Here is a 23,122-nt window from a genome sequence, read left to right as displayed (position 1 = left end):
TTTAAAATTCTGTGATCCTATGGTTCTGGAAACATGAGATCTGTGTGATTTTTAAAAAAACAACTGTATAATTCTTGGCAACATCAAAGCTGAACTGCACCCCCCCTTTAAAAAATTATATAATACTACTTCCCACCTCTTATACAAGGAAGACATAAGCATTTGAGTTCATTTGTTATAGTGATTACTGAATTTATGGGTAAATTAGGGAATTTATCATAATGCACTAACTATCTCCCTTGCAAACAAGAGGTAGAGAATCTTATTGCTTTCCTTACATTTTCCTTGCTTATAAAAAAGAATATTCCAAAGGATTCAATGTACATTAAGACAGAGCAGAGATTTTAGAACATTATCTTAAACTGTTTCTCCAGCCAGCCTGGGTCATGGGCTTCCTGAATACCAATTGTAAAACAAAGATCCTACATGTCAACTGCAGGAAAAGTTCTACTCTCTTTACCACTAGGGGCATTTATCTTATTTATTGGGGGAGGTGGGTGGGGTGAAGAGCCTGGAGTAGAGGAATTAAGAGAAGTCTATCTACTGAAGGCAGGCACACTCCCATTTTTCTGTGAGCTATGAACAGTTGCCATCCTGGTTAGAATGGGGCAGAGAAAATATATCAATTCATTTCTTTGTGAAATGTTTTTTAAAAAACTGTAATTCCTATAATGTACACATTTTTACAAAATTAAAATAGCTCTGGCAAAAATTTCCAACCATGCCAAAAAAAAAAAGAGCTATTTTCATTGAATTCTTAAAGAGAGAGGGCAAATCTACTGCTGGTGCACTTCAGTAAGTACTGAATGAGCACTGGGGGAAAGACTCCATTCATCTTGTGGTTGAAACAAACAATAAGCTAATCAATACTTCACGGATGTGTGATTTCATCTTTGCAGTTAAATGCTTTCTCTCCTTTGATGAAAGGCCTAATTAATGAGTTATTACTGACCACCTCTGCCTACCCCCCCCCCCCAAAAACCTCACAAAACATCATGTGGTAACCAAGTACCTTCAAGAACAATTCTGCCCCACTTCTGGACTTAAAAGAGGAGCCATCAACAAGTGGCTTGTTACTTACCTTCACCACCCTCAGGGGCTTTGTGCTGCTCTTCTTCCTCTAGGTCAGGTCCATGTTTGGGCTCTTCCTTTACTTTGCTCTCCTCCAAAAGAGTTTCTGCAGCCATGACCTCTCCCAAAGACTTCTGGTCTTCTGTCTTATGCCGTCTAGGCTGGCTTTTTTTCCTGTGGGACCTAGAATGGTAGATTTGGGAAAGTGATTTGACATTCTTGGTTAAAGAATTTAAGACCCTCCAAACAAAACAAAAAAAAAACCTATCCCACCCTCCTTCACCCTCCCTTTTTGAGAGAAGCTAGATCACTTGGGCCAGCATATCTGCTCCATCAGTAGGGAGTAGAGATGTAGGGGAAAGGGCTGAGGTGATAACAGAAGAATGGATTCAGAGAGAGGGAAGGGCAAGGGTAATGGTCCAACATGGGTACAGTGCTGATGCCAAGCAGAGGATGCTGATGACATCTGGAAATGGGAAGACAAACCTAACACCCAGTGGACTTCTGGAAAAGACTCTTTGACAATATAAGTCAAAGGAGTGTTCCTTATGTTTACATAAAATGGGGACAAGGGATGCTTTGAATTGAGTGTGAATTCTGAATAAAAATGTCAAACAAACTTCCTGGAAGAGAGTAAAAAGAATTGACTTACGATAGGCCAGGCTTTCTGTTCTGCTCTCTCTTCCTTTCTATATTTGGTTTTTTCTCCTCCTCAGTCTTTTTCCAGTGTCTGTTTTCCTTCAGACTAATTTGTCTAGAATGTAAATTTTCAGGGTTTTTTCTCTAAGATTTTTCTTTATCTCTTTAAGACATTATCTAATTATCTGTCTAGCTTTTTATTTCCCCTCCCTTGCTTTCCCCCCATACATAAGCTTTGAGAATATATTACATACAAATACCCATTTCTATGACTTCACTTTGAGCTCCCCCTTTCCACCTTTAGTGTACTTTAAGAAAGACTGGCTTCTTTCCTTCCCAATTCCCAGGAACTTATTAGGGCAGGGCAAGGGAGCCAGAAGAAGCTTCCTAAAAAAAAAAAGAGTGCCTCATTTTTATTTCAAAGTATAACATCCTAGAAAAAATGTTATGGCTGTGCAGATCATTTTAATATTAGAGAAATGGGCAAACTTACATATTCACCCCATGTGACAAAGAGTAGCTTAGAGAAAGCAACAAAAGGACAGAAGAGAACAGCTTATTTTAAGAAGGCACACTAAATAGAAGAAACCAAGAATAGGAAAAAAAAAGTTTATCCAATTTCAACCAATTCTTCCAAGGGAAGAGGAAAGCTTAGAAAGCACTTCCTATGTAGGAAAGACCACTTTTGTATGAAAAAGAACTTCCAGAAATAGCTTTATTAATCCCAAAACAGACATTTCCAGCGCACTAGAGAAGACAAAAAATTCCAAAGGTCTAGACTCACAGAATACCACAATATGGGGAGCTAAGAAGGGTTACACAGGTCATTCTGTCCAAAAGTCTAAAAAAGGAATGTCATTATACAATGTCCCCTATCAAACAGTTAATGGAGAAACTAGAGATATTGTGAAATGTAACCTTTTACTAAATGTACAAAAGGGAAGAAAGTGGAAAAGAAAGTCCTTAGATTTGTTGTTGTAAATTTAACCACAAGGCCAATTAATTAGGGAGATGGTATGTTTCTATTTGAGCAGAATCTTGGTCAAACTACTTAAAAGTCAAGGAAAAAGAAAGAAATATGGAATATTTATATGTGGGGCAGCTAGGTTGTACATTAGCTAGAGTGCCAGGCCTGGAGTCAGAGAAGACTCATTTCCCTAGTACAAATCTGGTTTCAAACACATACTAGCTGTGTGACGCTGGGCAAGTCTCTTGACCCTGTTTGCTTCGGTTTCCTCATCTGCAAAATGAGCTGAGAAAGAAATGACAAACCACTCCATTATCTTTGCCAAGGAAACCTCAAATGGGGTCATAAAAGTTTGACATGCCTGAACAAAAACAACATTTATACCTATTCTTAATCCCCCAAACTCTTCTCATCTTTACCAGAATACTTCTTTCTCCTGGGAAGGTAAAATGTAGATCAATGAACATATATTGGAGTGACAATAAATAAGGCAGACACATTCCCTTTCTACTCCTATTGCTCTTTTTGTCACCTCTGTTCTTTTTTTTAGAAGGAGTCAGAGAAGGGTTAAATAAAATTTAAAATGCTTCACGAGTTAAGAGCAAAGACTGTTCTAAAGAATTGTAAATGTCATCAATTTTAGTAAAAAGAAAACTTGGAGATAGGGGTAACTTCCATATGCTTTTCCATTCTGTACCACTGCATCTGCTTCAGAATGATAAAGAGTGAATCCTTCCAATAACTACCTACCCACCTAAGCTTCCGATGGAACAGAGATCCAGCTACTCCCATTCCCAGAGCTTGTCCAGAAATCAGGCTACTAATTAGAATTGAAGTAGAATGAAAGTAACAAAGCCCTTAATAAGACAACAGGCTGAATGAAGAAGGGAGGGGGATACTAAACCAAAATAATGATTAATAGAGGAAAAATGAATCTACACATACAGTCACTTATAATTGTTAGACTCCAACCATATGGTCACCCTCTAAGTATAGATGTTAACTTCACACCTGCAAGATATTCATTAGCAGGAACATCCATAAGGATCAGCTTTTCTCCCTGCTGAAGTTCCTACAAAGAGTCTCTCCTCAAAAGGAAAAACATTTTCATGTTGTTACTTAGTAGTCGCACTTTGTGCTTTGCACAGGAGATCTTGGGAAATGTGAAACATTAGAGACAAGTCAAATATTCTTTAAGATGCCCAGTTAGTTTTGTTAAAGGGGAAACACACACACACACACACACACACACATACACACACACACACACACACACACACACACACACACACGCATCTGGGGAGACAGCAAAGCAAACCTGCTATAATGATCAGGAGACAGATTTTAGAATGTTCTCCTTAAAAAGAAGCATGGGAAAAGCTCATTAGTCAGACTATGGAGAACTGGCTAATTTTTAAATTTTGTTTTGTTTTAAATCATGGGAGCAAGATAGGGACAGTGTGGTGTAGAGAGGTAGAAGGTTGAACTGACTCTGTATCCTCGAATGCACATTTACTAGCAAAATGATTCTGTAAAGTCATTTAACTTCTCTAGGTCTCAGTTTCCTCTCTATAAAATGAGAAGATGGGTCTCAATGACTTCTAAGGTCCCTTCCTACATTTTATCTAAGCTCCTATAAGACCAAAACTATCTAGAGAACACCTCTAGGCACTTTACTGCTCAAATTTCCTATTGCATACATGTGGAATGCAACATGAGAACATAGGTTCAAATTCCAGTTTTGCTTTTAGTTCTCATGTGAACTTGGGCAAATTGCTTTCTGGGTCTTGCCAATATGAGGCAAGAATATGAACCCCTTGATCCTGTGACTACATCGTTTTATGATCTAGCATATCACATTACAAAGGATTGATTATAGAATCTAAAAATTGGAAAAGACTTCAGAGGTCATCTAATTCAATCTCTACTTGTCCAAGAATCCCTTTTAAAGTATCCCCCCAAAAGTGGTCATCCAGTCTCTCTTTGAAGATCTTCAATGATATGCAAACCCACTATCTTACTAAGCAGACTGTTCCTCTTCAGGAAACTAGTTGAACTTAATTTTCCATCATTGGCACTCCTTGGTTTTCACTCTGAAAACATCATGCTCTCTAGTTGCCCCCACTTCAACTTTCTTTTATATGTTGTCTTCCCCCATTAAGCTGTAAGCTCCTTGAAAGCAAAGACTTGTCTTCTTATTTGTACCCCAGGACTCAGCACTGGCACATAATATGTGCTTAATAAATGTATACTAAATGAGTTCTACTTATCATAAATAGTATACTGGTTAGACCAGATTCTTCAGGTTTCTTCCTCCTCAGAGATTTTAGGATTTGGTGTTATTCAAAGCAGGAAAAAAGCTTCAGAAATTCAGTCTATGAACTAGGACGTAAAGTAGCATGTCCAAATTACACTAGCAAGGAAATGCACAAAATGGTTTCCATCCCCAGGTAGTAAGCATCTGGCAAATGTAGCTACTATAGGATGGTATCAGACTTACCATATGGAGGACATGACTCAATAGCCTATTCATAGCAACCATACATCCCAATGTAATAATAGGGTCTCCTTCAGAATAGAATACCTAGGATTGAGAAAGGATGAAGGGAATGGCAAAAAGCCTTAAAAAGATATTTCTGGAAAACTTGTTGTGGTGATGTTCCTCTTTTATTTTTAAAAGGAAAAAAAATGTTAATAAGAGGAAGAAGAAGTGGAAGGGGGGAGGGGAGGAAGGAAGGGGAAGACAAATTAGTGTTCTCCAGCCTCTCTTTAAATCTTTGTTATCTGTATCTATGACTCTTTAGGCCAAAAACCGGTAGGAAAGGATTACCTACAGATCTACAAAGAGCAGATGAGGCAGATGCTTTAGATAGGAAGAGGGGCAGTGAGAGAAGAATGCTGCAGAAAGAAGCTATTTTTCTTCCTTACTCAAGTGTAAATCATGTTTCAGTTGTAGGAATGAGTTGGATCAGTTCTGGTCATCAGTTTTAAGAAATTGGTCATTAATCAAGCTTTCCAGAGAAAAAGGGATTTCAATTACATTTTTAAACTCTGTTACTTTACATACCAAAGGTTTGAAAGAAAATGATATCCTTAGTAACATTATTGAATTTGTTATTCAGTCCCACTCTCAGAATATAAATCCATTAAAGGACAACAGAAAGAGAGAGCTTCTGTGGGGAGAGGGAGAGGCAAAGAATGATGAAAATGAAAGAGCTAGCTTACTTGGTACTTTCTTTTACCTTAAAGCACCAATAACTTCATTTATGTTCAAAGATGAGGGAGGCACAAATGAGTGAGGAGGTAGAGAAGGGGAAGGAAGAGAGGCATATGGATAGAAGCTATATCTATATGAGTATATATGGAACATCCCAATCTCTGGTAATTCAGTTTTTGTCTTGACAAAGTTGAGGTTTTTTTTTTTTTCCTCTTTCCTGTGGTGAGCATGACTAACAGAGAAAGAGTTCTCATTCCAGCTTGATTTTGGTTCTCTTATTGGCAGGCCATTTATAAAACCTCCTATGCCAATTATAGGTTTGGAAATGTGATTCCTCATTATTGGCAATCCACTCTGTTGACCAATTAGCTTAGACTACAATCAATTAACTGTTATGCAAATACCATCTCAGAGCATCTTTCCCTAGCTAAGGCTATGTCTATATACACATTTCACTTTTAATATGCAAGGGCCATAAGAATTACAAAAAAAGAGCCCCAACCAGAACTTTGTTTTCTTATAGCAGAGGGACAACAGGAAATCAGAAGTAAAGACAACAAAATATATCATAAAAGAGAAAGACTAACCTTTATTCTTGGTGATGGGAGCAGTCTAGTGTTACCTATTTTCAAGGATAAGTACCAGAGAATTTGAATAAATGAGCCTGAGAGATGAAGTAGAGATGACCCAAAATGCATATCAGGTGGCAGCTTATAAAATGGGGTCACAATGCCAGGCCTAAGATGGGGATGGAACTATGCAGATTAAATAAAACTCTTTAAAAAAATAATGGTTGGAAATAAGTATATTCTGACTATTGAGGTAAAATTTCTTTTCTCCATAAATGAGCAACTCCTTGTACATGGAGGAAGGGAATTTTCTTGCTTCCAAACTCTCAGAACTTGGTCCCCTATGGTTAACCAGGAATAAGTGTGAAGAACATTCTTATTGTTCTCCAGCTTTCTAAAGGTCCAGATGACTGGGAGATGCCCAAATTCCACTTGAAGCCCCAGTTCTATCTTAAGTGGGGATTAGAGAAAAGTTTCAAATCATCTAAGGAGTTTGATGAAGAAAAGAAATGTTCTTTTATCAATCCTCCTCTCCCCACCAACACAAAGCCTAACCAAGGACTGTTTGAGCATAAAATTCATATTCAATAAAGGCATAGTTAGTATTTGCGAGGTCCTCTATGAGAATTCCACTGTTGCATCTGATGGCAAACAGGGCACCCCTGACAGATCCAGATAACACTAAGAGGAAGAGCCACTTGTTCAGACATTCTGGAATGAATAACAAGGTCGAAAATGTGTATTTATAAGAAGATTGTTTGGAAAATGCTTACTATACAACTTCAAGGTGTCTTTTAATTCTTGGTACAAAGATAATTTCCAAACTTAGTCAAAAGATTGATGTTTAAATATGTTTCTTGTAAGATTCCTGTCTTGCATAAGCTGTGGCTTCCTCCTTCCATGCCCTTCTTTCCACCATCCTCCAAAACAGCCCTTGAAGCTCCTTTATTTCTATTCTACTTTATTCTATTCAAGTCAACAAACACTTCAGGGAAAGCTTGGAGTGCTCATTGAGTTTTTTAAGGTAAATCTGAGAAAATTCTAAATTGTACCCACTTGGAACTTTGTCAAAACAAGGTCTTTTAGAAATTCTAGAAATCACATTGTGGCATAAGTGTTCAGGAAAAATAAGGGCAGATACACTAGATGCATACCTTCAAGAATTGCTGAAGTCCAGCTAATTTACTAAAGGAGGAGCCTGATATCTCCCACAAGCCAAGAAGCTTTTGAAATCTCATTGAGAAAGAGAAACAGGGTCTTCTTGCCCTAGAAATTAAACTATCTCTGCCATAAGCACTTTTCTTTTAGAAGCTGGGGATACAATCTATGTGATGTCAGAGAAGAAAAAAAGAATAGCATAAACTTGGGGCAGGGGGAAGAAGGGGCACAGGCAAATTTCTAACTGAAGAGAAGTCATGAAAGACAAGGAAGAAAAATCTTGACCCACCAAAAAGGAGCTTGTACTTTTCCTTTGATGGCACTTTCTTAAAAATAGACCAACATAGATTTTTCTTAGGAGAGAGAGAGGCAATATCTGTAAGATTTTGCCTTCCTGCCTTGGGGCACATCAACTATAGATATATAGTAGCCTTTTAAACACATCTCACCAGAGACACTTCATCCAGAGATATAGAGACAAGTTGAAAATGGAGAAGGAAAGAGAAGTCAAGATAGCTTGAAAATGTCCATACCTCTCTGCCTGCTGTCTGTGAATGGGAACTAGAAATCTCTCTCTTTTCCCAATGAGGTTGGCTGTCTTTGAGCCCTGTCTTACTTTCAGAATGCCAGGAATGAAATAGTGGAACCTGATCCTTTGAACAATCCTGTTCATGACAAATCTTACCTTCGAAGGAGCTTAGCTTTCAGCACAGCCTTGGTCTCATTCCAAGCCATCAGCTCGGGGCTAGTTAGTGCAGTTGGTTTCATGTGGTCCAAAGCAGTAATATCTTTTCCTTGTTTCCACAGTTCATAGCGCTCTGGCTGTAGCACTCTCACGAAAACATCCATTGAAATTTTCACCATGTCCTTTCGGCAGGTGCACTGCCAAAAAAAAATAGATCACATACGTTTAAATTTAATCTTTTTTCTGCAAACCCCGTGTCTTGCAAAGATTCTGTTCCCACTTTTTCATCATCTAATCTCTGGCTCTACAACCACTCCATTGTGTAGCCTTGGGCAAGTCCCTTTATGTCTCCTCCTGGATCTGATTCCTCCTCAATAAAATGAGAAATTTGGAATAGATATGAGTTCTTTTCTTGCTCTGACAGTCCAAGTCCTGATTCTTGTTAATTATGTAACACATGGCAAGGAATTTAAGTCTTTAAATGTCAGTTTCCTCACTTGTAAGTTGAGGATGATGATATTTAAGCTATTGACCTTGCAGAGTTGATGTTAAAATCTTAGAACATCCTGTCTGGGTTTTCCTTTTGTCCCTAGCATAATTTACTTTGTATTATATTTAGGTTCATGCTGTATCCTCTCTAGTAGATTCTAAGTGCCTTCAGGTAGACTGGTGGTGTTTGTTTTGCTCATTTCTGTGCCCCCACAGCCTAGCACAGTGCAGAGCAAGTACTTTATAAATGTTTGTTGATTGGAACTGAAGTACCCAAATAAAAAGAAGCAGGCATTAAAATAATGGAGGGAAGACTTCAAATGGTGCTACTGTCTTAACAACTGAGTTTGACACAGAAACTGAAGGTGCCCTTTTTTACTAAAAGCTAGGCACCAAGCCTGCTGAGGTGGTTGGCACTAGAGTAGATGAACAGGTTACCCAAATAGTTTGGTTTACATGAAATGAAGCAGGCTGGCCCATATTTAATAAAGGCAACAGGAAAACTACTTAAGTGGCTTTAGAAACCAATGAATTAAAAGTTGATTTGTCTTATCCTGACCCATTAAAGAAACAGCCACGAAGTTAAGAAACAGTATTAGTACTTAGGATGAATGAATATACTACAGATAGTCTGTCTCTGACATACACTACTAGCCACTTGGCCAACATCAAGTCCCTTAAGGATCCCCAGGCAACTAACTCTAAAAATACAAGAGTCTGATGAGCTGCACTGGTAGAATTAATCTCCACAATCAGAGACAGAAACAAAGTCTTTTCCTGCCCTCCCTGCCTCCCAGAAGAGGGAAGGTTTCAGAAAAACAGTGGCATCAAATAAATAGTTTTCACTATTTCTAGGACTTGTAGAAATTACTAGACAGATTTAAAATCCAAAACAAGATGCTTAGTTGTTTCCCCAAAAACAAACCAAAATGTGGCATGGGAATTGATTTTCCTTAAAAATAACTTTAGCAGAGAATATTCATTTTGTGAGAGGAAAAGCAAAGGTAGATTAGAAAGATGAGTGAAGGATTACAATTATAATTTTTATTTTTACATTTCTTTCCTCATAATCAAGTTGTCTTTTCTATTATAAGGATTACTAAAGCCTATTTTACAGATGGGTGAAACTAGGGTAGAAAGCCAAAGAAATTCAACCAGGTACAGTAATCTAAGTGATAGAGCCAATGTTCAAAGTAAATTCTTCTTACCCCAATTATCATGCCCTTTTAATTATATCACATGACCATATACATGAGGAAGGGAAAGGTGAACTATACTATGTCCAGGACAATGATAAACCTTCCATCAGGATGAAGGTGTGTTACTTGAATAGGTTCCTCATTACCACATATCTTTAAGGGGAGAATGTATGAGCATTTATTGAAGATGTTGTAGAGGGAAGAGCTGAAGTAACTTCTAATTCCAAAATTCCATGCCTAGATTCTTTGTGTAAGTACAATAAATAGATATATATTAGGTAAAATGTGGGACGCTCTGGAAAAATCTCCTCCTTTTATTCATCCCCTTGTACTACAGTCAAATCAATAAGTAGTTAGTTATCAAGCACTATGAAACATTCCCTGCCCTCAAGAAGCTTACGTTCTACTTGGGAACAGGAGGTGAGAGAAATATAGCATATATACAGGGAAATATAATATCAAAGAAACTTTAGAAGGGAAAAGATCATTAACAAATCCAAGAGGGAGAGAGGTATAAGAACAGAGAAGACTTCATCTAAGGTGGTAGTATTTGAAGCAGAGATGAGGAGGGAGTGAATTCTGTACAGAATTCAGTGAAGGTACAAAGACAAATAACAAAAAGTAGAGTTTCACTAAGGGGAGGAAAAAGGGAGGCAAATGGTAGACCAAACCGGATGCTGGGCATGAATAGGAATACTAGGAAAAGTAGAGACTGGTAGGCTCTTAGATCAAAGTGGACCTTATATACAGACATTCTCCCTTATGTATAATTTTCTTTCCAAGGTTTCAGTTATCAAAGTCTCAGTAGGTGGAGTGGGGCAAAGTTCTCTTCTTTCAGCACCAGACCAGCTGTAGTAGTCTGCTTGCTGCAGTGGAGAGCACATACCAGTTCTTTTGCTTTCACCTGGAGGGTGGTGGTTGTTATTGGGGGGAGGGTGGCAGTGGCAGAGGAGGAAGCTGCAGAGTGTCACCAAGGGGCAGGGGAGAGAAGAGAGAGCACAGTACTATACAGTAAAGTAAACTTAGGTATAAAAAGTTAAAGTGGGAACAGCCTGTATTTGATTGGCTACTATCAGCAGTTTTAGGCATCCATACTGGGAGGGTTTTGGAATATATCTCCAGTAGATTGGGGGATGGGGTTGAAGAGATACTGTATATTACTGTATAACAATGTCAATTTATTATTGTTGTATTTAATGTTGGTAATGTGTTTTATTTATCAATTAAGCATGGTTATGCCTGAGTACAAGAAAATAATATTCTGTGTGGGGGTTGGCAGGTATTTGTTTATAGCCATGGTTTCAGCCATCTAGTGAGGTCTTAGAATGAATACCCTGCAGATATGGGAGCCCAACTGTACTATGCTGAGGAGTCTGTATTTTATTTTAGAGGCAATAGATTTTTTCTTAGGGAGTTCTTTGATGGCTTGTTCAATTTCTTTTTCGGATATAGAATTATTTAGGTAATCTATTTCTTCTGTTAATCTAGGCAATTTATATTTTTGTAAATATTCATCCATATCACCTAGATTGCCATATTTATTGCCATATAATTGGGCAAAATAGTTTTTAATGATTGCCTTAATTTCCTTTAGAGGCAAAAGAAAGCCAAAGAAAGTTTCTGAACAGTGATATAGTTCATAGCGCCTTAAGAGTACTACAAATATGAGATAAGTATTTTATAATGTAAAGGACACTTAAAAAAACCCAACACCTTACCTTCTGTCTTAGATACCATGTATCTAAGATTCTAAGGCATATAAGGAGTAAGGACTAGGAAATTGGAGTTAGGTAATTTGTCCAGGGTCAACACAGCTAAAAAAGGTTCTTGAGGCCAGCCTGGAAACCAGGACCTCCTGTCTTTAAGCCTGGCTCTCTATTCACTGAGCCACCTTGCTCTCCTGACATTCTTCTTCTAATCAAAAAATCCATGTTTAAGTCCTGATTCCACTACTTCATAGCTCTGTGACTTTGAGCAAGTTTTCTGGCCTCTTTACAACTCAATTTCCTCATTTTTAAGATGTGGGGATTGGAATAGATGACATCTTTTCTGAACTATCTAGGGGAGTCAGTATGATCATACCTTCTTGGTATGGTGAGTACAAATACTTGCCTAGTGTTCTTCCACTGAGCCATAAGTAGTAAGCTGGTCTAACCGAGTAACAGAGGCTTACAAGTATTGACACAGAAGCTGGCACTAGGGAGGGAATTTATAGCCTGGAAGAGTTGAACTGGATGACTTGTAATATCCCTTCAAATTAATTCTAAAATTTATGATTCGTTAAGTCTTTTCTAAATCTGAAAGAGGCAGTGAGGTGTAGTGAAACAAAATACTAGGCAGGCTATGTGGCAGAAGTGGGTTTGAATCCTTCCTTTGAGACTTAGCTAGCTATGTGATCACAGACAAGTCATTTATACAAATAGTTTCTTCATATTTAAAATGGTGACTAAAAACACTTACACTATTTGAGTCAGTATGCTACTTGAAAAAAATGTTGTATAAGCCCTAAAGGTAAGATATTATCATCTATTTAGTGTCTTGTGTCTGGTTTTCCATCAAGCAGAAAGATTCAGAACAAAGGTTTAAATCTCTTTCACATTTTTAAGTACACATGACTCTTGTTTTAACTACCATAGTATCAATGTTGCTTTCTCAGCAGATATTTAAAGAAACAGCAAAGTCTCAATTTAAAAAAGACTAAGTGATATTATATTGCCTTTGACAGCCCCCTTCCAAATGCACTCATTCATTATCAAACAAATTTAAAATTTCTGGCCAGGAAAAATATTCTCTGCAGAATTCCCTGCTGTCCCAGTTCCTCCAGCCCAGCATTTTTTATTTCTGTTTTTCATTTCACAAGCAGAGTTAGTCGCCTTCTGCTCTGTTCCAAAGCACTGATTTGGGGAGCAGTAATAATCTGACTGCACCGAGCAGGAGGGAATATTTATGGCTAGGCAATTTCCAACAAACTCAATTCATTTAATGAAAAATAGCACTGGAAAGAAAGGCTTGGAATGTGATTTGGCCAAGGAGTTGCTGGAACACAGATGGTGCCCATGTTTCAGACTCCTTGCTGGCCTGAAGCTTTCCCCAGTGTCACCATCATGCGTGGCTTAAGGGATTTGTATTGAATGGTTTTTCAATTACTTTTCCTTAAGTAATTAAAAAAAAAACACCTGTGTGCACCCATAAAGAGAACATGAAGACCCACTTTTTAGAGCAGATCACTTGGTCCCAGACACAGACCAACTCACTTCTCAGCAAAATGACAAAGAAGACAACTCAGAGCTACATGAATTAAGAAGTGAATCGTCATTGAACCCAACTTTTAAAGAGATGAGTCTCAAGTTTATTGAATTCAGGGGCCATTTCACACTGACTTTAGTCTAATTTTCAGAGGAAGAAGGCCCAGAGAGGTTAAGTAATTTTCTCATGGTCACAGAGCCAGTAAGTGGCAGAGTAAGGAATTTAAACTCAGGTCCCAACTCTAATTCACCATTCTTTCTCCTACAACATACTAATTCCTATATATTTGCATTTTAAAAAGAGAATCCAGAGGGAAAAGTATCTAATAGAGGTATTTTCAACACTGTAGCACACTGAGATGGGAGAGATTTATAGCAGAAGGTGAAGGGAAGAGATCCCAGGGACTTTCAAATCGTAACTGGTAGCCCACTCTCTACTTTGCCTATGAAACATAGTAAAACTAGCTTGGAGGTTATAGAAAGGGAAAGAGGGAGAGGGGGGCAGGAACAGAAGAGGTAAGAAGAAACAAAGCAAAAAAGCAAAGGAGTTGATATGCCTGATCATTCCACCTGGATCACTGTAATTGCCTCTTACTGGGTCTTCCTCCAACTTCTCCATTTTTCAAACCACTCTTTGTAAGGTTGCTAAAATCACATGACATCTTAGAGAAAGAAAGGATCTTAGAGATCATCTAGTTCAACTCCTTCATTTTAGAGATGAAGAAAAAGGCAATAGATGGGAAAGTGGGTGAAGCACTGAACTGGAATCAAGAGACCATGACAAATCCTGTGTCAACTAGGTATTTGACTTCTACAGGAAGCTTTTCTCAATCCCTTCTCTTCATCATTTCCGATTTATCCTCTATATACCTTGCTTGTGTCTACACCTTTTTAGACTATGAGCTTCTTAATGGGAAGGAATGCCTTTGGCTTCTCTTTGTAGCCCTAGAACTTAAGCACAGTGCCTGGGCACATAGGAGGTACTTTGTAAATGATTCCTGACTAACTGCTGCTGCTGCTAAAACCTGAGGCCCAGAGAGGCTCAGTGACTTGCCCAGGGTCACACAGGTCTAAGTGGCAGAACTGAAATTCAAACTTTTCTTATGCTCAGAAGGGGCTGTTTGTCCTATTTATCTTTCACACTCAAATTTCCCTTAAGTTCAGCCACTTCTGCCTAATATTTAATGCTTTGAACAACATGTTTCTAAGCCATCCTTTCTAAACTGTTCTCCATGCACTGAACATTTATTTCTTGCACTTCATCTGTCTTTGTTCTCATTATTCCCTTTCGGTGGAAAAGAGCACCTTTTTACTTTTCTCTGGATGAATTCCCACCCATCCTTTGATAGTGAACTAAAATGCTACTACCTCTGACCCCATTCTCTAAACCAAGTAAAATTAGACTTCACTATAATACAAAAATAATGTGTGTAAACATATTGACCTTATTTTTCTTACTGTAAGTTGCTGAAGGCAGGGAATAAGGTCGTCTCCAAACCATCAACGTTCCCAGTGCCCACAATGTGCTCTACACAGAATATTAGCTTAATGGCTCTCAGGCTGTGGCAGTAAATTATCGACAAGAAGCACACTGGACTGCCCCAAAGGAAAGGCTCATCATAAGCTTGGTAACAGGGCAGCTTTTGTGCTAATCACGACTTGAGAGAAAGCTAAGTTAGATAATGAAAGATAAGAGTCAGGATCCAAAAAGACAGGTTAAAATGCTGAAGAAATGTATGTAAAGTCTTGTACTTAGATGGGGAAAAAAAAAACCCTCACCTTTTATAAGTATAAGACAGGAGACGTAGCTCAAGTAGTACGTTTTAAAGGTATGGGAGTTTTGCAGAAATGAAATCTCTTCATGAATTGACAGTATGATATGGTAACAAAAAACACAAACAGGATGCATTAACAGAGATATATAAATGTAGGTGATAAAAAAGATCTCACCAATTTAAAAAAAAAGAGATTTATTGTATCCAAGAGATATAGATTCCCTCACTGTACTCTGTACTAGCTAAATCACACCAAGAGTACTGTATTCATTCAGTTCTGGGAGCCCTTTTAGGAAATTTTGATAAACTGAATATTGTCCACAGTAAAATGACAGGGTTGTAAGGGTCTCAAGAGAATACCATATAAAAAATTTCTCATAGCAGCTAGGTAACACAGTGGATAGAAAACCAGGCCTGGAATTAGGAAGGCCTAGGTTCAAATGTGGCCTCAGACATTTCCCAGCTGTGTGACCCTGGAAAAAAATCACTTCATTCAGACTGCCTAGCCCTTGCTTTTCTTCTGTATTAGAATTGATATTAAGACAGAAGAGAAGGTAAGGGTTTAAGAAAGAAAAAAAGGAGAGAGAAAACATCTAAAGGAACTAAAGAAAAGCTTGAAGAAAAGAAGACTTGTGAGGAAATGTTAGCTATCTTCAGGAAGTCTCTGAAAGTCTCACTTGGAGCTAGGAATAATGCAGAGACAAATTTAGCCTTTTATAGAGCTATTTCAAAGTGAGAGGAAAACTTGGAAAGTAGTGGGTTCTCAAGTCCTACTTCTCCTAGAGGTCTTCAAGCAAAGGTTAAATGGCTACTGGCCATGGATGTATGCAATAAGAGGAATTTTAGTCAAATAAAGCTTTTAAAGCTCCCTTCCAACTCTGTGTGTTTTGGAGCTAGACAGATCTTTAGAAATTATCTAGCCCAACACCCTCATTTTTATCAATATAGAAACTCAGACCCAGAGAGGCTCAATGACTGGACCAAGACTTCCCAGATAGTAACAAGACAATAAGAATCTGAATCCAACACATTTTCTACTCCACCACTCAGTCTCCAGCCCAATCTCTCCACTTTACAAAGGAGAGAACAGAGGCTAAGAGATATACAGTGACTTGCCCAAGGTCACAGAGGTAGAATTCATCTCATGAGTAGAATTCGAGCAACGCCTTCTTGCTCCATACTCGGTTTTAGTTCAACTAGGTGAAGACACCCAAACTACAAATGTGGTTACAGGGTTGAAGAAGCAAGGGTTGAAAGATCTAATTTCCTCACATAAACTGATCTTTTCTAATTAGCACCATTCTCTGGTTTGATCATCATCCCAAGGAGTTTGGCTGATACAATTTTACATAAAACTGACAGGCTAGTGTTCAGACTAGTTTTAATTGCATTTCACTGCAAACATAGTAAAAGCTCACAAATCATTTACTTAGTGCTTTCTCCAAAATGCCTACAGGCAGAAATAATACTGCAGAAGGGCAGTAACATCTTGAATGGTGATTAGGGAAAGGAAAAAAATGGAATCTGAACAGCTCTCCCATATTTGTTTTCTTAAAGTAGCCCAGAACGTTCTCATTTTCTCCCCTTTGTGCCTGCCTTCTCCCTCTCCTTTGGTACAGATGTTTGTTCAGAGAACCAATGTAGTTACTGAAATTAAAACTGAGTGTTTTCAATTCCCTTCCTGCAGCTTAACATTCCCCTGTCAGCCTTCAAGACGGAGATGGAAAACTCTCTCAAAAGGGAATTGGTCTGTGTCATTACTTTCTAATGGAGAAATTAGGTACAAATGGGTAGGGAGGGGAGAGAAGGTCTTGAAAGACTTCCTACAGTAGTGAGAGCACCCTAGAGTCCACTGTACTCTAACTGCTACATAAAGTGCAAAGAGATCAGCCCCTCTAAGGCACTGGGGGCTTCCACTGCCCTGAAAAGCTCTAGGAGAATTGCCAAATAATGAGTATTGAGTCATCTGGGAGACAGTCCCTTTGCCAATACACTCCAGCAAAAAGCTGGAGTGGCTAGTAATTACTGGGACCTTGCTATCTGGAAACAAATGAAAGTGAGAAAGCCTTGCAGTAGGACCCAGAATACATCCAGCAGCCTGCTGGTGCCATTATCAGGGATAGGATATGGCCAAGATCTCAAAGACTTGGGACAGGAAGCTAATAAAGTAAGAATCAACCCCCTTCAAGAAATTCAGTGGGATCCTTGATTCCCAAATAGTTTTGATAATCGCAAGTTATACATAATTTAAGATTTACAAAATATTCTCACCTCAGCAATACTACTAGAATTATCACCCTAGTTTACACAAGAGAGAGGTGAAGGACTTGCTCTGGATCACAGAGCTCACATATTGGGTGGGATTATAACTGAGAGTTTCTATTTCCATAAACTGCATGATCTACTTTCACAGTACCAGAATAAACATATCTTCATCCAGAAACCTACCTTCTTTTTGAGGCCAGCATACTTTTAAACAATAAAAATTACTCTGAAGCCATTTGGGCACACAGATTCTTTGAACCCCAATCTCTCCTTCACCCCACAAGAGAAAGGAACTAGCCCTTGCTTATCAGAAGAGGCTTGACAACTTGGCAAAATGCACCTCAAAAAGCTTTTGACAGCTCCTCTCAGCAGAGCTGCCTGTGACAATTTAATTAATCAGTTGAATGTTTTTAAATGCCTCTGATTTTACCCAGTGAGAGCAAGTACTCCTTATAAACATGAACTAACACCAAAGAATTAAAACTCTCCTTTCTCTGTTCCCCAAAATTCTCACTATGGAGGTAGCAATGGTTGGAGTCCCCTAACGGTCCTGCAACCTCGCTCAGGAGGCACCCAGAGACTCGGAGCACTTCTGTAGGTTGACATCAAATCTGCTCCTATTCTGGTTAAACTTTTAAAACTATCACACTCGTAGAACTAAAGACCTAGCAAAGACTTTTAAAGGATTCACTGTCCATGTGTCTTCCCTACTCTGTCTAGATCTCTCCTATCACACTCTACCTAATATTGTTTGTGTAAAATGGCATATGACCTACTACTAGAACTTTAGCTTCCTAAGGGAAAGGATTATTTTTAATCTCTACAATTCCAGTGCTCAGCAAAGAGTCTTTTACAAAGAAAAGGCTTCATATCTGCTGACTGTAAAGATTCCCAATTGGATATAATTCAAAATTTTAAGTCACAAAAGAGAACTAATTGACTTGATCACCATATCTGTCTAGAATATCTTCCCACATACTAACTTTCATTAAACTCTGGCTAAAATTCAATTAGTCAATATGCAAATTTGAAAATCTTTAGCAACTACTATTTTATTTCATGAGCAGCAATCGGCCACAATATGATCTACTAAAGATGCTTTTTGGAATATATCAAATTTAGTCAAAAATCAATCACTTCCTCTGAAAGTCATCATAGAAGACAGAAAAAGGCTGTGAAAGACAATACCAAACAAAATTCACTTTGCTCAGTCAAATAATGTCCTCTCTCTCAGATATCATCAGGATTACCTAATTCCTAAAACCTAGTATTTAAGACAGACAGAAAATCTCAAAGCCCAGTTTTGATGTTGAGATTCTTCTAGATCTCCCAATATCAAAATTCCTCAAAGTAACGCATCTTGAAAAAGAAAGGCATTTAAAAAAACAAAGCAAAACATACAAAAATGCAACTTAGTACAAATGAAAATCTACATTGGGTTGATTTTAAACTGTTTTAAAATTAAAACTAACCTTATTCACAAGAATAAATCTATATATTTATTCAAGATAGATCATTAATCCATTGCTCTCACATTCACTTGGCTTAATTACTTAAGAACTGATATCAAAATCTCAAATCTTCAAGTGGCCTAAATGCTTCCATATGAGAGTAGAGCAGAGTGAAGGCCCTTTAGGGACTAATAACCCACTTTTTATAGCACTTTAGTTTAAATTTATTATTATTAGCCAGAGTTCATACACATTTTGATTAGTCTTCATGTGATTTACTTAGATTCCTGTGGACTCAGCTGTGAGTGGAGATGAAAGAACAGTCTTTCAAGTATCTGGATCCTGCGGGCTTAAAAGACCAGCTAAAAAATTAGAAACCCACCTTAACCCATGGTTAACAAGATGAAAACATCCTTTTATTATTTTTTGAGAGAGCACTATATTAGATAGGTTTTATAAATGGTAATAAACATGGGTTGTTGGATGTAGGGGAGGCAGGGGTGAGAGCACAATTACTAAGTAAAAGTCAATTAAAATGTCATTTACAGAATCACAGATGTATCAAAATATAAGGAGTTTGAGAAAGATTAGAAAAGGTATTCAGTTCAATGTGTAATTCTTCAATTACTTTTTGGCTACCCCAAATCTTCTCTTTTTTCAGGATATATATTCATAGGTTTTTCAACTGAACACAGTCTTGCTTGTACTCCTTCAGATTTTCCCCAGCTCATCAATTATCTTCCTAAAACATGACACCCAACAATTAATGTATATGTTGCTTGAACAAGACAAAGTGTGGTCCCTAATTCTGGACATCATGTTTCTCTTAATCTTATTTCAGATCATCTGCTCAATTTCTGTTGATTTAATGAAAGTGACTTGGGTCTTTGAGAGTTATAATAGTAGTATGTCTGGCAAATCCTTTACTGCTACAAGACCTTCAACTACAGGTCTAGAGATGGATAGTGTTTCTTTTGTCTAAGGACCAGTCTGGCTAAATTCAGTCTTCTCAGTAAAAGGTTGGTCAAAGTATGGAGGGAATATTTTGTGTAATAACTTAAAAAGACCATCTAAGGTGTGGAGGGGTTAAAGTTTCTAACAGTGAATGGAGCAAAACTAGCATTGAAATCACAGATCCTTTAAGTACTAAACTTAAGTTAGTACTCTCAAATCAGGGATCACTAGAAAATGAAGTTTTTTTTCAGGTATATATCACAAATTAAAATATAAATGGAGATTCAGAAGTACATGTTTTAAAAAAGTTAAAACAGGAAGACAATTCCAACAATAATGTTTCATTATTAGTAAAGCCCTTGAAGTTTCAAGAAAGTTCAATGTAGAATATGGAATGTTCTTCAATTCCATAGGTATTGATTTGGTTTGAAAAAATGTTGCAGACTTCGGAATGAATTCTGAAATTATGTCTATAAAAATTCAGAAAAGCCCAGTTTGAAAAATTTTGCTTGCTAAGAAATCATGCATACCACCTCTGATTTATTTATCAATTCTAAATTGAAAGTCTGAATGAATGTCATTTACTGTAGAAAGCTTGGTCCCTGCTCTGAAGATGATTACATAATTAGGAAGTTAAAAATATACAAGAAAAAATAGATTACTTAAAGTATATGAACAACTGTAAAACTGGGATTTATATATTTTTTACTTATTTTGTTACTAAAAAATTTCTATAAAAAGAAAAGAAAAAGAAAAAATTAATACTATTATGTCTATAATACTTCAGGAATCACATAGTAGAATGTCTTTTCTCCCCTACCAAGCACACATATACTACCCTGAATTCCACTTTCAAAATAACTTCTATGCTGGAAACTGAGAAATTTCACTTATTGTATTGGTCCAAATATTGGTCATGCCTTTCCCTAAAAAAATCTGGCTCAAAATTGTTATTTTTCATATATTCTTCCTCTTTCAAACAATTTTGTCAACTTCTTTTCCTTATTAATGAGTAGTCTATATTAAGCCTATATTAAGACCAATGTGTTATAAAGAGCACACAAAATTGAACCAAATGGAACTCTTACCTAAAATTGCTATATCCATGTCATCATACTATCAGGACTACTGCTACTACTTCTTAAAATTCGTAAAAGTAGCAAACTAAAATACTAAATTTCACTACAGGAAATATAATCAAGTCATTTTTTCCCTTGTGACAATAATTGGAAGTTTAATGCAGTAGATTCATCAGAACAGGGTAGCTTAAATCAAGGAATACCAGTAAGAGAACCTGAGAGCTTTAAACGAATTCGTTAAAAACTACTTATTATTGTTTCTGTTAACAAGATGAAAACATTGTAGAAATAATAAGTAAGTATATCATAGATGTCCATGTTTATCCTTCTTTTAGACTATTAAGTCAATGAGGGCAAGGACTATGTCTTCTCCAAACTTTGAATCTCCCTAATTCCTAGCTCAAGACTACAACTTTCATGTTTCTACTTCTGTACATACAAACCAATATGAGTTCCTTAAAAGACAGGAGCTACTTTGTTTTTATTTGTGTAGTTATTTTTCCTCCATTTTTGTTTTTAGAAAATCTGGTGGCAAAGAGTAGGTGCTCAATAAATGCTTACTGAATTGAACCTACCAGCGAATTTATTAGTTCAAACCCCACACCTTTTTCAGGAATCTTTTCTTGATTACATGAGCAGAAATGACCTTTCCTTCCACTGAATTTATTTCTCTGTCACTCATTTGACATTTACCTAACAGAATACTGCCCACAAGAATCCTAAAAAGGATAATCTAGCCAAACTGTCTCATTTTTACAGAGAATAAATTAAAGTCCTGTGAAGAGACAAGAGACAAGACATTTTGCCCAAGGTAGCAGGGCTTGGATTTCTGTAACTAGAAATCCAGTATGTTCTTTACTACTTCAGAGGGACTCTGACTCTGTTGCGTTATTAATTTTTCAAGTGTCAGTATTTATATGTAGATCTCACTGTCCCAAACTAGAAGGTAAGAAACTCAGAAGACAGGAACAATGTCAATACTTTGCATTCCCCAAGGAGGATAGGATATAAAGCAGAGGATAAGCATATAAAAACACTCAAATGGGCAATGAATAAATGAATTCACAATGATGGGGGGGGGGGGGGGCTAGAGGGGGAGAAAGTGGGAGAAGAATGACTTCTAGTAAGAAGTGTTGCTGTTAATGAAGCTTCAATTTATGGAGTGGATAAATCAAATGAACAGTTGTATATACATTCTTTGCCACAAAAGGACAAGAAAAGTAAGCAGTCCTAGGACTAGAGTCTTTTATGGGAAGTCTGGTTGGAGTCTTATATCTCCAATTGTGTGTGGACCATTCCTGTCAGTTCTCCCCAACCCACAGCAAAAGTAAAATGAAACAGCACAATCACGCTTCTGGTTCCTTCTGCTGGGCCTCCTAAGAGGATTTAATCCTGTGACAGAGGCAGCAAAGAGCTAAGAGTGGCAGTCACCAAATGCACGGACCATGACTAACTAGCAACATGAAGGCCGAATACTTGTCACATCCAAATGGCAAATGAAAAAATTTACAACCCCAGAGTTAAAGGACTTGGGAATCTAATCTAAGCATCTTTGAGTCTCCCTGGCTGTCTCTCATTTGGTGCCCATATTGCTATACCAAAGTACTTGGGAACAGAATGGCTGTCACCATGTGTATCAGAAGACTGACAGATCAAACAGCAGAATATTCATAATCAGAATCTCCTAGGAATAGCTGGCAAGTTCAGCGGAAAATGAGAAAAATGTTCCAGGGCCTATATTTTGCTTCTGGTTATAGAAATCCAGGATCCACGATTGCAAAAAATAAGTTTCCTTTAAAAAATAAATAGTCATTTTTATATATACATATACATATATACACACGTGATGACATTGAGGATGAATTCTATATACATCACTGTCACCCAGCAAATCCTTCCTTGACTACTCATAAGAGAAACAGTGCCCTAAGGTAAAACATTCTGCATTACAGCATTAAATTAATGGACTCTGTTCCATGCTGTTACTGTTCGAGACTCCAGGAAAAATGCCTGAATGAACACAGAAAGGGTTCTGCAGATTGCAAGCACTGACTCATATGCCACATAAAATCTCAAAGGCTGACCCAATTAAATATTGGTTGGTTTAAAAACAAAAACAAAAATAGGCTCTGCACTCTGTCTAGCATTCATCCTGGGTGACCTGAAAAGAGATTTCTGAGGAACACTTAACTACCCTTACACTCTCACCATAGTCTCTAACCTTTCATCTGATGGTTCTGATAGCAATTTCCCATCTGAGACAGACAGCAAACCACTCAAAAGCTGGCCAAATAAAACAATGAAAGGTAATTTGTTCTCTATAAATCAATGGCATGAAAGTCAAGTGTTTATACAAAAT

The 23,122-nt window shown here is 37.5% G+C and overlaps 1 protein-coding gene across 5 annotated transcripts in view; it reads right to left on the bottom strand.

Annotated features, from left to right (window-relative positions):
• The window catches only part of KDM4B (lysine demethylase 4B), a 308,063-nt gene that overhangs the window by 52,227 nt on the left and 232,714 nt on the right, over positions 1–23,122 (bottom strand). For 3 of the 5 annotated variants that reach the window (XM_007488942.3, XM_007488941.3, XM_056822464.1), the window contains exons 9-11: positions 8,307–8,503; positions 1,724–1,825; positions 1,082–1,254 (exon numbers count right to left, since the gene is read on the bottom strand). In XM_007488942.3, coding sequence (XP_007489004.2) covers positions 1,082–1,254; positions 1,724–1,825; positions 8,307–8,503 — 472 coding nt within the window. The remainder of the gene's footprint in view (positions 1–1,081; positions 1,255–1,723; positions 1,826–8,306; positions 8,504–23,122) is intronic. The other 2 variants (XM_001375298.5, XM_056822463.1) reach the window with 1 other exon arrangement.

The sequence above is a fragment of the Monodelphis domestica genome, chromosome 3, assembly GCF_027887165.1.
Source record: "Monodelphis domestica isolate mMonDom1 chromosome 3, mMonDom1.pri, whole genome shotgun sequence".
NCBI lineage: Eukaryota > Metazoa > Chordata > Mammalia > Didelphimorphia > Didelphidae > Monodelphis > Monodelphis domestica.
This window is presented reverse-complemented; position numbering and strand designations above follow the sequence as displayed.